This window comes from Scardinius erythrophthalmus, assembly GCF_964197995.2.
Source record: "Scardinius erythrophthalmus genome assembly, chromosome: 8".
Classification (NCBI taxonomy): domain Eukaryota; kingdom Metazoa; phylum Chordata; class Actinopteri; order Cypriniformes; family Leuciscidae; genus Scardinius; species Scardinius erythrophthalmus.
In genome coordinates, this window is record NC_138228.1 from 242230 (window position 1) to 257229 (window position 15000).

At 43.1% G+C, this 15000-nt stretch overlaps 1 protein-coding gene across 2 annotated transcripts in view; it reads right to left on the reverse strand.

Annotated features, from left to right (window-relative positions):
- Positions 1-15000, reverse strand: part of pde8a (phosphodiesterase 8A) — a 114629-nt gene that overhangs the window by 18843 nt on the left and 80786 nt on the right. The window contains exons 8-14 of one of the 2 annotated variants that reach the window (XM_081372646.1): positions 12425-12562; positions 11892-11980; positions 11050-11101; positions 10921-10963; positions 5316-5396; positions 4927-4997; positions 4653-4817 (exon numbers count right to left, since the gene is read on the reverse strand). In XM_081372646.1, coding sequence (XP_081228772.1) covers positions 4653-4817; positions 4927-4997; positions 5316-5396; positions 10921-10963; positions 11050-11101; positions 11892-11980; positions 12425-12562 — 639 coding nt within the window. Of the gene's footprint in view, positions 1-4652; positions 4818-4926; positions 5001-5315; positions 5397-10920; positions 10964-11049; positions 11102-11891; positions 11981-12424; positions 12563-15000 lie in introns of both variants that reach the window. The other variant, XM_081372645.1, reaches the window with a different exon arrangement.

Consider the following 15000-nt stretch of genomic DNA (forward strand, 5'->3'; position numbering starts at 1 on the left):
ACACACACACACACACACACACACTAACACTACCCACAACACACCTGTGCAGACACACACACACACACTAACATTACCCACAACACACCTGCGCCGACACACACACTAACACTACCCACAACACACCTGCGGCGACACACACACACTAACACTACCCACAACACACCTGTGCAGACACACACACCCTCACCCTACCCACAACACACCTGCGCCGACACACACACACACACACACACACACACACTAACACTACCCACAACACACCTGCGCAGACACACACACACACACACACACTAACATTACCCACAACACACCTGCGCCGACACACACACACACACACACACACACACACACACTAACATTACCCACAACACACCTGCGCAGACACACACACACACACACACACTAACATTACCCACAACACACCTGCGCCGACACACACACACACACTAACACTACCCACAACACACCTGCGCCGACACAAACGCACACACACACACACTAACACTACCCACAACACACCTGCGCAGACACACACTAACATTACCCACAACACACCTGCGCAGACACACACTAACATTACCCACAACACACCTGCGCAGACACACACTAACATTACCCACAACACACCTGCGCAGACACACACTAACATTACCCACAACACACCTGCGCAGACACACACTAACATTACCCACAACACACCTGCGCAGACACACACTAACATTACCCACAACACACCTGCGCCGACACACACACACACACACACACACACACACACACACACACACTAACACTACCCACAACACACCTGCGCAGACACACACACACACACACACACTAACATTACCCACAACACACCTGCGCCGACACACACACACACACACACACACACACTAACATTACCCACAACACACCTGCGCAGACACACACACACACACACACACTAACATTACCCACAACACACCTGCGCCGACACACACACACACACTAACACTACCCACAACACACCTGCGCCGACACACACAGACACACACACACACTAACACTACCCACAACACACCTGCGCCGACACAAACGCACACACACACACACTAACATTACCCACAACACACCTGCGCCGACACACACACACACACTAACACTACCCACAACACACCTGCGCCGACACACACAGACACACACACACACTAACACTACCCACAACACACCTGCGCCGACACAAACGCACACACACACACACTAACATTACCCACAACACACCTGCGCAGACACACACTAACATTACCCACAACACACCTGCGCCGACACACACACACACACACACACACACACACACACACACTAACACTACCCACAACACACCTGCGCAGACACACACACACACTAACATTACCCACAACACACCTGCGCAGACACACACTAACATTACCCACAACACACCTGCGCAGACACACACTAACATTACCCACAACACACCTGCGCAGACACACACTAACATTACCCACAACACACCTGCGCAGACACACACTAACATTACCCACAACACACCTGCGCAGACACACACTAACATTACCCACAACACACCTGCGCCGACACACACACACACACACACACACTACCCACAACACACCTGCGCAGACACACACACACACTAACATTACCCACAACACACCTGCGCCGACACACACACAGACACACACACACACACACACTAACATTACCCACAACACACCTGCGCCGACACACACACACACACACACACACACACACACACACACACACACTAACACTACCCACAACACACCTGCGCAGACACACACACACACTAACATTACCCACAACACACCTGCGCCGACACACACACACACACAGACACACACACACACACACTAACACTACCCACAACACACCTGCGCCGACACACACACACACACAGACACACACACAGACACACACACACACACTAACATTACCCACAACACACCTGCGCCGACACACACACACACACACACACACACACACACACACACACACACACTAACACTACCCACAACACACCTGCGCAGACACACACACACACTAACATTACCCACAACACACCTGCGCCGACACACACACACACACAGACACACACACACACACACACTAACACTACCCACAACACACCTGCGCCGACACACACACACACACAGACACACACACACACACAGACACACACACACACAATAACTGGAAATGGACCACAGTATTTGATAATGATGTTTGATATATTCGTATTTAAATGACAAACACGATATTGCAGTGTTTACAGGGCTCCAGACTAACTTTTCCACTGGTTGCATCTTTCTCAGTTGGTCGCACCAAATTGTTTTTTTTTGCAACATGGAATTAATCAGTGCATGCTGATGAATAGTTGTCCTAATCTGCGTACCCTAGTTTTGCACTGATGTAAAAAGACTGACAGTGACACAAGACCTCATGTTGGCAAAATGTTTTAATCTTTTAAATGAAAACCATTAAAAATAACTATCAAAAAAACACCACGTATGTTTTTTAATGTTTGATTGCATTTTATTTAGCACTGTCAATCGATTAAAACAATTAACTAGCCTATTCGCGATTAATCACACTTAACATTAAAGTTTTTCATATATTTTTATATTGTGATAATTTCACATTTAATCTCCAAATTAATGTAGAAACAACAAAGTATATTTTAAATATTTGATCTATTAGGTAGGAAATATACATAAATTGAATAAAGTTATCAAACACCTCTCAGTCTTCACTGTAATTTTTTGACTGACTTTTTTCTTTAATTAGATTTTTTTACATTAATGTATCACGGGCTACTGTCGCTTTAAGATCTGATGCATACAATGCGGATCTGGATCTGACAAGCATCCGATGTTGTCACAACTCTTTGCGTTCATTTAACACTTTTTAACTAATTTAATACTGTGCTTACGAGGATACTCGACAAAGTGAACATTTTGGCATACTTTTGTGTGTTTTTGTCCGTTCAAGTGTGAAAGAGAACTCAATGCGGCGGCGCGCTGTCTGAAGCGGCATTCTGTGCGCATGAGTCCTGTGTGTGTGTGTGTGTGTGTGTGTATCACACAGAGACGAAATTTACAGACAGCGCGCCGCCAGTACAGATTTAAGTTCTTTTTTTTGCGTTTTTTAGCACTTGAATGAATGATAGCGTGATAAAATACTATAGAGCAGCCAATGGGTGAAAGAAAAAATCTGATGCTGCTTTAATTGCGTTAAATATTTTTAACGCGTTTAACTGAAAAAATTAATCGCATGCGTTAACGTGTTCATTTTGACAGCCCTAATTTTTGTCTAATCAAACATAAACATAATGGGCCCTATCTTGCACCCAGCGCAATTGACTTTGTACACCGACGCATGTATCATTCCTATTTTGCACCCGCGCAAAGCGCGCTTTTCCCTCCACAGAAGCACGTCGCTAAACTAGGGAATGAACTTGCGCTACCTGGGCGGTTCAGCGCAAAAAAGGAGGCGTGTTCCAGCGCAAACGTTCCTTCATGCTATTTTGCAGGTTTAGAAAACATTTGCGCCACTAACCAGGATAAAATAGTTTAAAGTCAGTGGCGCGTTGCGCATGTTATTCATATGCTATTTTAAGGGCGCATGCTTGGCCATAATCAATGTAGCGTGTGCACAACGCGCAAAACAAAGCAGTTTTCATTTTTGCAAATCATACATTATTATGATTTATCCCGCCGGGAAAATAGCAACAGCGCCAAAACCCGCCCACAAAGTTACTTGCGCTTTGCGCTTTGACACTTGCGTTTCAGATCGTTAAAATAGGGCCCAATATGTATTTGTTATATTCCTTTGCTCACTTGGTTCCTCCCTGTCCGCACCTGTGCCCTCGTCATCAGGTGTGTCTGAGGCTGTATGCTGGCTCGTTGGCTTGTAATTCCTGAATTCCTAATTGCCGCGTTTCACCATCAGTGTGCAATGCACGTGTCTATGGCGAGTCACGCAGGCACTGGGCAACTCCGCCGCCGAGCCGATCCCGGGATAAAATAGTCAGTATATAAACACTTATTATAGGCATACCGTAGTGATTCATGATAAGTCAAAAACACGGTTTGGAAAATGGATTCATGATGTACTCGTTCGTTTTGAACATAAGTTACGGACTGCAGCAGCTGCTGATACAACGGCGTTCTGTTGCGCATGCATGAATTTAACTGAGTAGTACATGACCATGCACTGGCACAAATGCGACCACATAACATTTTAACTCGCACATTCTCAAAAAATGGTCGCAGTCTGGAACCCTGGTTTATTCTAAATGATCATCATTATTGTGTTAATAATGTTGAATCAGAATCAGTTCCTCTTGCAGCATCTCTTCTCTTCTCTGATGACGAGGGCGGGGCAACCTGTCACTCACATGAGATCAGCCAATAGCAAACCACAGCCACACAACCATCCAATCAATTCCCCACAAACACAATCGAGCCCCGCCAACATTTTGTTCTTGTTCCAGAAGCGTTTTACTCTATATACGACACAATAGAGGAGAAACGACCAGTGCAACTTCCCTTCTGTTGGAGTTTAATAATCTGAATCCATGTAAAGCGGTGACGTTTATAGGCGATGAGACTCACGGTCATTAATCCGCCCACCAGGTCGTTAGTGTGCGGGTCTTCCTCGTTAGTGCCGAGCTGAGGAGAGTATAACTCTGTGGTCCTCAGGATCTCCAGCACACGGTCCAGCGCTTCGGCCACCGGCATCGGGCTGCTCTCCTGAGCCGCGTTGATGATGTTTATCACCTGCACACACACACACACACACACACACACACACACACACAACAGACTTGACACATGAGCCTACAGAACACACACGAGCCTACAGAACACACACTCTCACACACAGTACCTTAGTGATGGGAGCTTCAATAGTCATGGAGTGAATTCTGGCCATAGACGAGTGTCTCCTCTGGGAACTTCCTGCTAAATACAAGAAGATCTGAAAACACTGTATGATGCAGTGACATGCGCAGGGGTCAGAGGTCAAGGGTTAGTCATGGTTCTCGTATTAACAGACACTTTTTTACGACTGTCGGTCTCCTCTTATAAAACACTTGTTATAGCTGACCCTAAAAAAGCTCAATCTAAAATCTGTGTCATGCAAACATGTTGAAGACGAGCGTCTGGTGTGACAAGCTGTTTCCACAGCTGAGCTCCATTCAGACTGAACAGTGAGGGAGGGGCTCTGAGTTAGGGGAGGGGCTCTGAGGGTCAGGGGTCAGCAGTGTGTCGTCTCACCATCACTTCCTCTAGAGGTTGTCGAGCGAACGTCCAGCGATCCTTTCCTGCGGTCCTTGTGTTTGCTGAACTGCTGAATATCTGACAGACAATGACAACAGCAACAAGACATCAGTACATCTCAACACACACTCACACACACAAGAGAGTAAATAGTGTAACGGGTGTAAAAAGTGTAAATAGTGTAACGAGTGTAAAGAGTGTAATGAGTGTAACAAGTGTAAAGAGTGTGAAGAGTGTGAAGAGTGTAAAGAGTGCGAAGAGTGTAAAGAGTGTAAAGAATGCAAAGAGTGTAAAGAGTGCGAAGAGTGTAAAGAGTGTGAAGAGTGTAAAGAGTGTAAAGAGTGCAAAGAGTGTAAAGAGTGCGAAGAGTGTAAAGACTGTAAAGAGTGTAAAGAGTGTAAAGAGTGCGAAGAGTGTAAAGAGTGCGAAGAGTGTAAAGACTGTAAAGAGTGTAAAGAGTGCGAAGAGTGTAAAGAGTGCGAAGAGTGCGAAGAGTGTAAAGAGTGCGAAGAGTGTAAAGAGTGTGAAGAGTGTAGAGTGTAAAGAGTGTGAAGAGTGTGAAGAGTGTAGAGTGCAAAGAGTGTAAAGAGTGTGAAGAGTGTGAAGAGTGTGAAGAGTGTAAAGAGTGTAAAGAGTGTAGTGTGAAGAGTGTAAAGAGTGTGAAGAGTGTAAAGAGTGCGAAGAGTGTAAAGAGTGTGAAGAGTGTAAAGAGTGTAAAGAGTGCGAAGAGTGTAGAGTGTGAAGAGTGTAAAGAGTGTGAAGAGTGTAAAGAGTGTAAAGAGTGTAAAGAGTGCGAAGAGTGTAAAGAGTGTGACGAGTGTAAAGAGTGCGAAGAGTGTAAAGATTGCGAAGAGTGTAATGAGTGTAGATTGTAAAGAGTGTGAAGAGTGTAAAGAGTGCGAAGAGTGCGAAGAGTGCGAAGAGTGTAAAGAGTGCGAAGAGTGTAAAAAGTGTAGTGTAGAGTGTAAAGAGTGTGAAGAGTGTAGTGTAAAGAGTGTAAAGAGTGTGAAGAGTGTAAAGAGTGTAGTGTAGAGTGTAAAGAGTGTGAAGAGTGTAGAGTGCAAAGAGTGTAAAGAGTGTAAAGAGTGTAAAGAGTGTAAAGAGTGTAGAGTGTAAAGAGTGTAAAGAGTGTGAAGAGTGTAGAGTGCAAAGAGTGTAAAGAGTGTAAAGAGTGTGAAGAGTGTAGTGTAAAGAGTGTAAAGAGTGTGAAGAGTGTAAAGAGTGTAGTGTAGAGTGTAAAGAGTGTGAAGAGTGTAGAGTGCAAAGAGTGTAAAGAGTGTGAAGAGTGTAGAGTGCAAAGAGTGTAAAGAGTGTAAAGAGTGTAGAGTGTAGAGTGTAAAGAGTGTGAAGAGTGTAGAGTGTAAAGAGTGTAAAGAGTGTGAAGAGTGTAAAGAGTGCGAAGAGTGTAAAGAGTGTGAAGAGTGTAAAGAGTGCGAAGAGTGTAGAGTGTGAAGAGTGTAAAGAGTGTAAAGAGTGTAAAGAGTGTAAAGAGTGTAAAGAGTGCGAAGAGTGTAAAGAGTGCGAAGAGTGTAAAGAGTGTGACGAGTGTAAAGAGTGCGAAGAGTGTAAAGATTGCGAAGAGTGTAATGAGTGTAGATTGTAAAGAGTGTGAAGAGTGTAAAGAGTGCGAAGAGTGCAAAGAGTGCGAAGAGTGTAAAAAGTGTAGTGTAGAGTGTAAAGAGTGTGAAGAGTGTAGTGTAAAGAGTGTAAAGAGTGTGAAGAGTGTAAAGAGTGTAGTGTAGAGTGTAAAGAGTGTGAAGAGTGTAGTGTAAAGAGTGTAAAGAGTGTGAAGAGTGTAGAGTGTAAAGAGTGTAAAGAGTGTGAAGAGTGCAGAGTGTAAAGAGTGTGAAGAGTGTAGAGTGTAAAGAGTGTAAAGAGTGTAATGAGTGTAATGAGTGCAAAGAGTGTGAAGAGTGTAAAGAGTGTAAAGAGTGTAAAGAGTGTAAAGAGTGTAAAGAGTGTGAAGAGTGTGAAGAGTGTGAAGAGTGTAAAGAGTGTAGAGTGTAAAGAGTGTAAAGAGTGCGAAGAGTGTAAAGAGTGTGAAGAGTGTAAAGAGTGTAGAGTGTAAAGAGTGTAAAGAGTGCGAAGAGTGTAAAGAGTGTGACGAGTCAAGTCAAGTCAAGTCAAGTCAAGTTTATTTATATAGCGCTTTTCACAACACAGGTTGTATCAAAGCAGCTTCACAGTAATAAATTAGAACAATACATCAATGTTTGTTTCTAGTGGAACGTCTACGTTTGGTAATGCTGATCAATAGTATCGTTGATTGATTAATTAAATTAAATATCCCCAAATATCCCCAACTGAGCAAGCCAAAGGCAACAGTGGCAAGGAACCGAAAAACTCCATCAGGTGACCTAATGGAGAAAAAAAAACCTTGGGAGAACCCGGGCTCAGTCGGGGGCCAGTTCTCCTCTGGCGTTTATGAACTAGAGGTCGGATTTAACTGTAGGATTAAAAGTATTATATGAATGCCTGGCTGAAGAGATGCGTCTTTAATCTAGTTTTAAATTGGGAGAGCGAGTCTGAGCAACGAACAGTATCCGGAAGACTATTCCAGAGTTTTGGTGCTAAATGTGAAAATGCTCTCCCTCCTTTGGTGGACCTAGATATCCTAGGTATGACCAAAAGCCTCGAATTTAGTGACCTTAAAGAGCGCGATGGATTATAGGGCGATAGAAGATCCGTTAAATAGACTGGAGCTAAGCCGTTTAGGGCTTTATAAGTCAGTAGCAATACCTTGTAATTAATACGGGACTTTATAGGTAACCAATGTAGGGATGATAAAATCGGTGTTATATGATCATATTTTCTTGATCTAGTTAGAACTCTAGCGGCGGCATTTTGGACTAACTGTAGCTTGTTTATTGAGGATGCAGGACAACCGGCTAATAACGCATTACAGTAATCTAGTCTCGAGGTCATGAATGCATGAACTAACTTTTCTGCATCAGAAACAGATAGCATATTACGTAGCTTAGCAATGTTTCTAAGGTGGAAAAAGGCTGTTCTTGTAACATATGAAATATGATTTTCAAAAGACAGGTTGCAGTCTAATATAACACCCAGGTCTTTTACTGTAGAGGATGAAGTAACAGGACATCCTACTATGTTAAAGTTGTATTGTGAGAGGTTTTGTGGGTGGTTTTTTGAACCGATAAGTAGTACCTCTGTCTTGTCTGGATTTAATAAAAGAAAATTATGCGTCATCCAATCTTTTATATCTTTAACACACTCTGTCAATTTGGATAATTTAGCGTTTTCATCTGGCCGTGATGAAATATAAATTTGAGTGTCATCAGCATAACAATGGAAACTAATTCCATGTTTCCTTATAATATTTCCAAGTGGCAGCATATATATTGAGAATAATAGAGGGCCTAACACAGATCCCTGCGGCACTCCATAGTTTACTGGAGTTATGATAGATTTTTCTCCATTTAAATAAACAAAATGGTAGCGTTCAGATAAATACGATCTAAACCAGCTTAATGCTTGTCCTTGAACACCAGTATAATTTTGTAGTCGATCTAAGAGTATTGTATGATCTATAGTATCGAACGCAGCACTAAGATCAAGTAAAACTAATATTTGACGAGTGTAAAGAGTGCAAAGAGTGTAAAGAGTGTAATGAGTGTAAAGAGTGCGAAGAGTGTAAAGAGTGCGAAGAGTGTAAAGAGTGTAAAGAGTGTGAAGAGTGTGAAGAGTGTAGAGTGTAAAGAGTGTAAAGAGTGTGAAGAGTGCGAAGAGTGTAAAGAGTGTGACGAGTGTAAAGAGTGTAGAGTGTAAAGAGTGTAAAGAGTGTGAAGAGTGTAATGAGTGTGAAGAGTGTTAAGAGTGTAAAGAGTGTAGAGTGTAAAGAGTGTGAAGAGTGTAAAGAGTGTGAAGAGTGTAAAGAGTGTAAAGAGTGTGAAGAGTGTAAAGAGTGTGAAGAGTGTAAAGAGTGTAGAGTGTTAAGAGTGCGAAGAGTGTAAAGAGTGCGAAGATTGTAAAGAGTGCGAAGATTGTAAAGAGTGCGAAGAGTGTAAAGAGTGTGAAGAGTGTGAAGTGTGCGAAGAGTGTAAAGAGTGTGAAGAGTGTAAAGAGTGTAATGAGTGTAATGAGTGTAAAGAGTGTGAAGAGTGTAAAGAGTGTGAAGAGTGTAAAGAGTGTAGAGTGTAAAGAGTGTAGAGTGTGAAGAGTGTAAGGAACGTAACAAGTGTAAAGAGAGTAACGAAAGTAAGAGTGTAACGAATGTAAAGAGTGTAACGAGTGTGAAGCGTGTAACGAGTGTAACGATTGTAACAAGTGTAAAGAGTGTAACGGGTGTATAGTGTAACGAGTGTAAAGAGAGTAACGAGTGTAGAGTGTGAAGAGTGTAACGAACGTAACAAGTGTAAAGAGAGTAATGAAAGTAAGAGTGTAACAAGTGTGAAGCGTGTAACGAGTGTAGAGTGTAAAGAGTGTCGAGTGTGTAACAAGTGTAAAGAGCGTAACAAGTGTGAACCCTAACCCTAACCTCCATTAAGAGCGTAATGACCGTAACGAGTGTGAAGAGTGTAGCAGGAGTAAAGAGCATAAGTGTAACGAGTGTGAAGCGTGTAACGAGTGTAGAGTGTAACGATTGTAACAAGTGTAAAGAGTGTAACGGGTGTATAGTGTAACGAGTGTAAAGAGAGTAACGAGTGTAAAGAGTGTGAAGAGTGTAACGAACGTAACAAGTGTAAAGAGAGAAATGAGAGTAAAGAGTGTAACAAATGTAAAGAGTGTAACGAGTGTAAAGAGTGTAAAGAGAGTAACAAGTGTAGAGTAACGACAGTAAGAGTGTAACGAGTGTAAAGAGCGTAATGAGTGTAAGAGCGTAACAAGTGTGAAACGTGTAAAGAGTGTAATGAACGCAACAAGTGTGAAGAGTGTAACGAGAGTAAAGATCGTAACAAGTGTAAAGAGCGTAACGAGTGTGAAACGCGTAAAGAGTGTAATGAACGTAACAAGTGTGAAGAGTGTAACGAGAGTAAAGATCATAAGTGTAACGAGTGTGAAGCGTGTAACGAGTGTAGAGTGTAACGATTGTAACAAGTGTAAAGAGTGTAACGGGTGTATAGTGTAACGAGTGTAAAGAGATTAACGAGTGTAAAGAGTGTGAAGAGTGTAACGAACGTAACAAGTGTAAAGAGAGAAATGAGAGTAAAGAGTGTAACAAATGTAAAGAGTGTAACGAGTGTAAAGAGTGTAAAGAGAGTAACAAGTGTAGAGTAACGACAGTAAGAGTGTAACGAGTGTAAAGAGCGTAATGAGTGTAAGAGCGTAACAAGTGTGAAACGTGTAAAGAGTGTAATGAACGTAACAAGTGTGAAGAGTGTAACGAGAGTAAAGATCGTAACAAGTGTAAAGAGCGTAACAAGTGTGAAACGTGTAAAGAGTGTAATGAACGTAACAAGTGTGAAGAGTGTAACGAGAGTAAAGATCGTAACAAGTGTAAAGAGCGTAACGAGTGTGAAACGCGTAAAGAGTGTAATGAACGTAACAAGTGTGAAGAGTGTAACGCATGTTAAGAGTGTAGCAGGAGTAAAGAGCATAACAAGTGTAACAAGAGTGTAACGAGTGTGTGTTGCTCTGGTACCTGTCTGTGATTCGGCCTGGACTCGCTCACAGGGCTTTTCTGTCTGGATCAGAACACACAGATCAGTCATTAACATCAGAAAGACACAAACACACCACAGTATCACTGACACACTGAACCGGTTCTTACCTTGTTATGGTCATTTAAAGGCCTGTTAACAGACACACAGTGCCTGACTTTACTACAGGAGAAACACACACACACACACACACACACACACACACACACAGATTAACCAAGCAAACATGTGATCAAACTACAGTCCACATGACCCTCGGCCAACAGGAAGCAGTTTTCACATTCTATTTTTGTTTTGAATTTAAGCTGAAATCCGTCTTTTGATTTATACATCATAGCAAAAAAACTGTTTGTACGAAAATTCAGTGATTTTTACTTCAGTAATAATTATTATTAATAATCATAAACACCATAACATGAATCCCTGTGCAGCTGTGATGGTCTGAGATACTGAATGATGAACAGGATTGATGAACATTCACAGGCCACTGCAGAAAACACTGGAAGTTCTTGCTCATCAACATTCAAAAGGCTAGTGTTTCAAACATTTTAGAAACGTTTTTCTTGGTTAAATGAACGTTAAGGGCACATTCCATTTCATCCTTCAGCAAACATTACAGGAACGTTTTGAAAGCTAGTTCGTTTAGATGGGTTAGTTTTGAATGTTCTCTGAACGTTCTGAAACAAGTAGTAACATATAAAAACGTTCAATAAAAGATGTATAAACAATGTTTTTGTGCAAACATTATTAAAGAGCAGATAACTGAAGGAAGGTTCTATGAATGTTTCTGTAAGAACGTTGTGAGTGTTTCCTGTTGCTGGGTTTTATCTCAGTGCCACTGCAGACAGAGAGAGTGTTGTTGTCAGAATCTCTGTGGCTTCTGGGAAATATCATGACCGCTTCATGATCTTACCATGTAGAACAGAGTAAAACATCGAGAAACGCAGCTCACCCTCCCTGTCCAACGACAGGCGTCATCTTCACATTCTGTTGCACACTGTCTCCGTTCTTCTTTTTGGCATAATAAACCCCCTGCCACTCCTGAAACACACACCACAGAGAGTCAAAAGAGCATAAAGAATCAGGTCTCAGGTCTGATGGAGAATCAAAGTCCGACCCTAGTGTGATGAAAGTCCAGTGTCTGCGGCTTCAAACGCTGCTCCAGCTGTGTGTGTGTCTGTGTGTGTGTGTGAGAGAGTGAGTGTGTGTGACCTTTGTGCTGTGTGAAGTGCTCCAGCAGGGCTGTTCACACACTAAACCTCATGTCTGGTTCAGGCCGCTGCTCGCTGCAGTCCTGGATTGTGGGTAATATTTTAAGACTATGAAAAACTCTGCAGTGATCGCCAGTGTCACAGTCTGAGTAAACCTCATTACTTCCACCTGAGTGAGTGGGAGTGTGTGTGTGAGAGAGATTGAGTGTGTGTGTGTGTGTGTGTGTGTGTGTGTGTGTGTGTGTGTGTGTGTGTGTGTGTGAGAGAGACTCACTTTCCCTCTGTGGATGCAGGAGCTGATGTTGTCCAGCAGGTCTGGTTTGTTTTTTTCACTCTTAGGCACTTCAGTGTTTTCCTTCAGCAGTTCTCCACGCTGGTATCCCATGATGCACTCGTACGCTGGGTTGACGTACTGTGAGAGAAGCAGAAACAAGTTGATGAACCACATTCAGTCTCAGTAATCATCTAGAGCTGACGCATCTGCAAGAAACTTCACTGTGTGTGTGAGAGAGTCTGTGTGTGCGAGAGTGAGAGAGTGAGTGAGTGAGTCTGTGAGTGAGTGAGAGAGTGAGTGAGTGAGTGAGAGAGTGAGTGTGAGAGTGAGTGTGAGAGTGAGTGTGAGAGTGAGTGAGTGTTGAAGAGTGAGTGAGAGAGTGAGTGTGAGTGAGTGAGTGAGTGAGTGAGTGAGTGAGTGAGTGAGTGTGAGTGAGTGAGTGAGTGTGAGTGAGTGAGAGAGTGAGTGGATAAAGTGTATAAAGGCCATGTCCTGCAGCACAGCTCTAGCTACAGCTATCTGAGTGTGTGTGTGTGTGTGTGTGTGTGTGTGTGTGTGTGTGTGTGTGTGTGTGTGTGGACAGAGAGAGAGCAGAGGATCTGTAGACACTGTGACCTACAGCACATCGAGAATGAGGAACACTTTCTGCTCTTCTGCTCTAAATACTCCAGTATAAGAGAAACCTTTCTGCCCAGATTTGAAATCTTGATTCCATCATTCTCTGAACTGAGTGACACTGAGAAAATGTTCTTCTTACTGGGAGAAGATGATAGTACAGCTGCACTCGCGGCTAAATATGTGTTAGCTATTCACAACGCCAGAGTCAGCTAATTCTCTAGAGAGACCCACTGTATTTATTCATTTATTAGGATAGATTGTGTTTATTTATCTATTTATTTATATTTACTATGCTACATATGACATGATCTATACATATATGTTTTATTTGTTTTATTATTTATATATGTTGATGCTTTGGCAACATTGTGTTACACAGTCATGCTAATAAAGCTCATTTTGAATTGAAATTGAATTGAATTGAGTGAGTGAGTGAGTGAGTGAGTGAGTGTGAGAGTGAGAGTGTAAGTGTGAGAGTGAGTGAGAGAGTGAGTGTGAGTGAGTGTGAGAGTGAGTGAGTGAGTGAGTGTGAGTGTAAGTGTGAGAGTGTAAGTGTGAGAGTGAGTGAGTGAGTGAGTGAGTGAGTGAGTGAGTGAGTGAGTGAGTGAGTGAGTGAGTGAGTGAGTGTGAGTGTGAGTGAGTGTGAGAGTGAGAGTGAGTGAGTGTGAGTGTGAGAGTGAGTGAGTGTTGAAGAGTGAGTGAGTGTTGAAGAGTGAGTGAGAGAGTGAGTGTGAGTGAGTGAGTGAGTGAGTGAGTGAGTGTGAGTGAGTGTGAGAGTGAGTGTTAGAGTGAGAGTGAGGGAGTGAGTGTGAGACTGAGTGTGAGAGTGAGAGTGAGAGTGAGAGTGAGTGAATGTGTGAAAGAGTGAGTGAGTGAGTGAGTGAGTGAGTGAGTGAGTGAGTGAGTGAGTGAGTGAGTGAGTGAGTGAGTGAGAGAGAGTGAGTGAGTATAAGTGTGAGAGTGAGTGAGTGAGTGAGTGAGTGAGTGAGTGAGTGTGTGTGTGTGTGTGTGTGTGTGTGTGTGTGTGTGTGTGTGTGTGTGTGTGTGTGTGTGTGTGTGAGTGAGTGAGTGAGTGAGTGAGTGAGTGAGTGAGTGAGTGAATGAGTAAGTGTGAGTGAGTGAGTGAGAGAGAGAGAGAGAGAGAGTGTGAGAGAGTGAGAGAGTGTAAAAATGTTTAATTTTTTTAAAAATTAAACATTTTAAAGAAAGACAAATCCTCTCCAAATACAGATTAAGTGACCATGATCTAGAGATAGAGAGAGGAAGACGTAGACTAACATGGACAGAGAGAGAGCAGAGGATCTGTAGACACTGTGACCTACAGCACATCGAGGAGGAGTGTGTGTGTGTGTGTGTGTGTGTGTGTGTGTGTGTGTGTGTGTGTGTGTGTGTGTGTGTGTGTGTGTGTGTGTGTGTGTGTGTGTGGACAGAGAGAGAGCAGAGGATCTGTAGACACTGTGACCTACAGCACATCGAGAATGAGTGTGTGTGTGTGTGTGTGTGTGTGTGGACAGAGAGAGAGCAGAGGATCTGTAGACACTGTGACCTACAGCACATCGAGGATGAGTGTGTGTGTGTGTGTGTGTGTGTGTGTGTGTGTGTGTGTGTGTGGACAGAGAGAGAGCAGAGGATCTGTAGACACTGTGACCTACAGCACATCGAGGATGAGTGTGTGTGTGTGTGTGTGTGTGTGTGTGTGTGTGTGTGTGTGTGTGTGTGTGTGTGGACAGAGAGAGAGCAGAGGATCTGTAGACACTGTGACCTACAGCACATCGAGGAGGAGTGTGTGTGTGTGTGTGTGTGTGTGTGTGTGTGTGTGTGTGTGTGTGTGTGTGTGTGTGTGTGTGTGTGTGGACAGAGAGAGAGCAGAGGATCTGTAGACACTGTGACCTACAGCACATCGAGGATGAGGAACACTTTCTGCTCTTCTGCTCTAAATACTCCAGTATAAGAGAAAC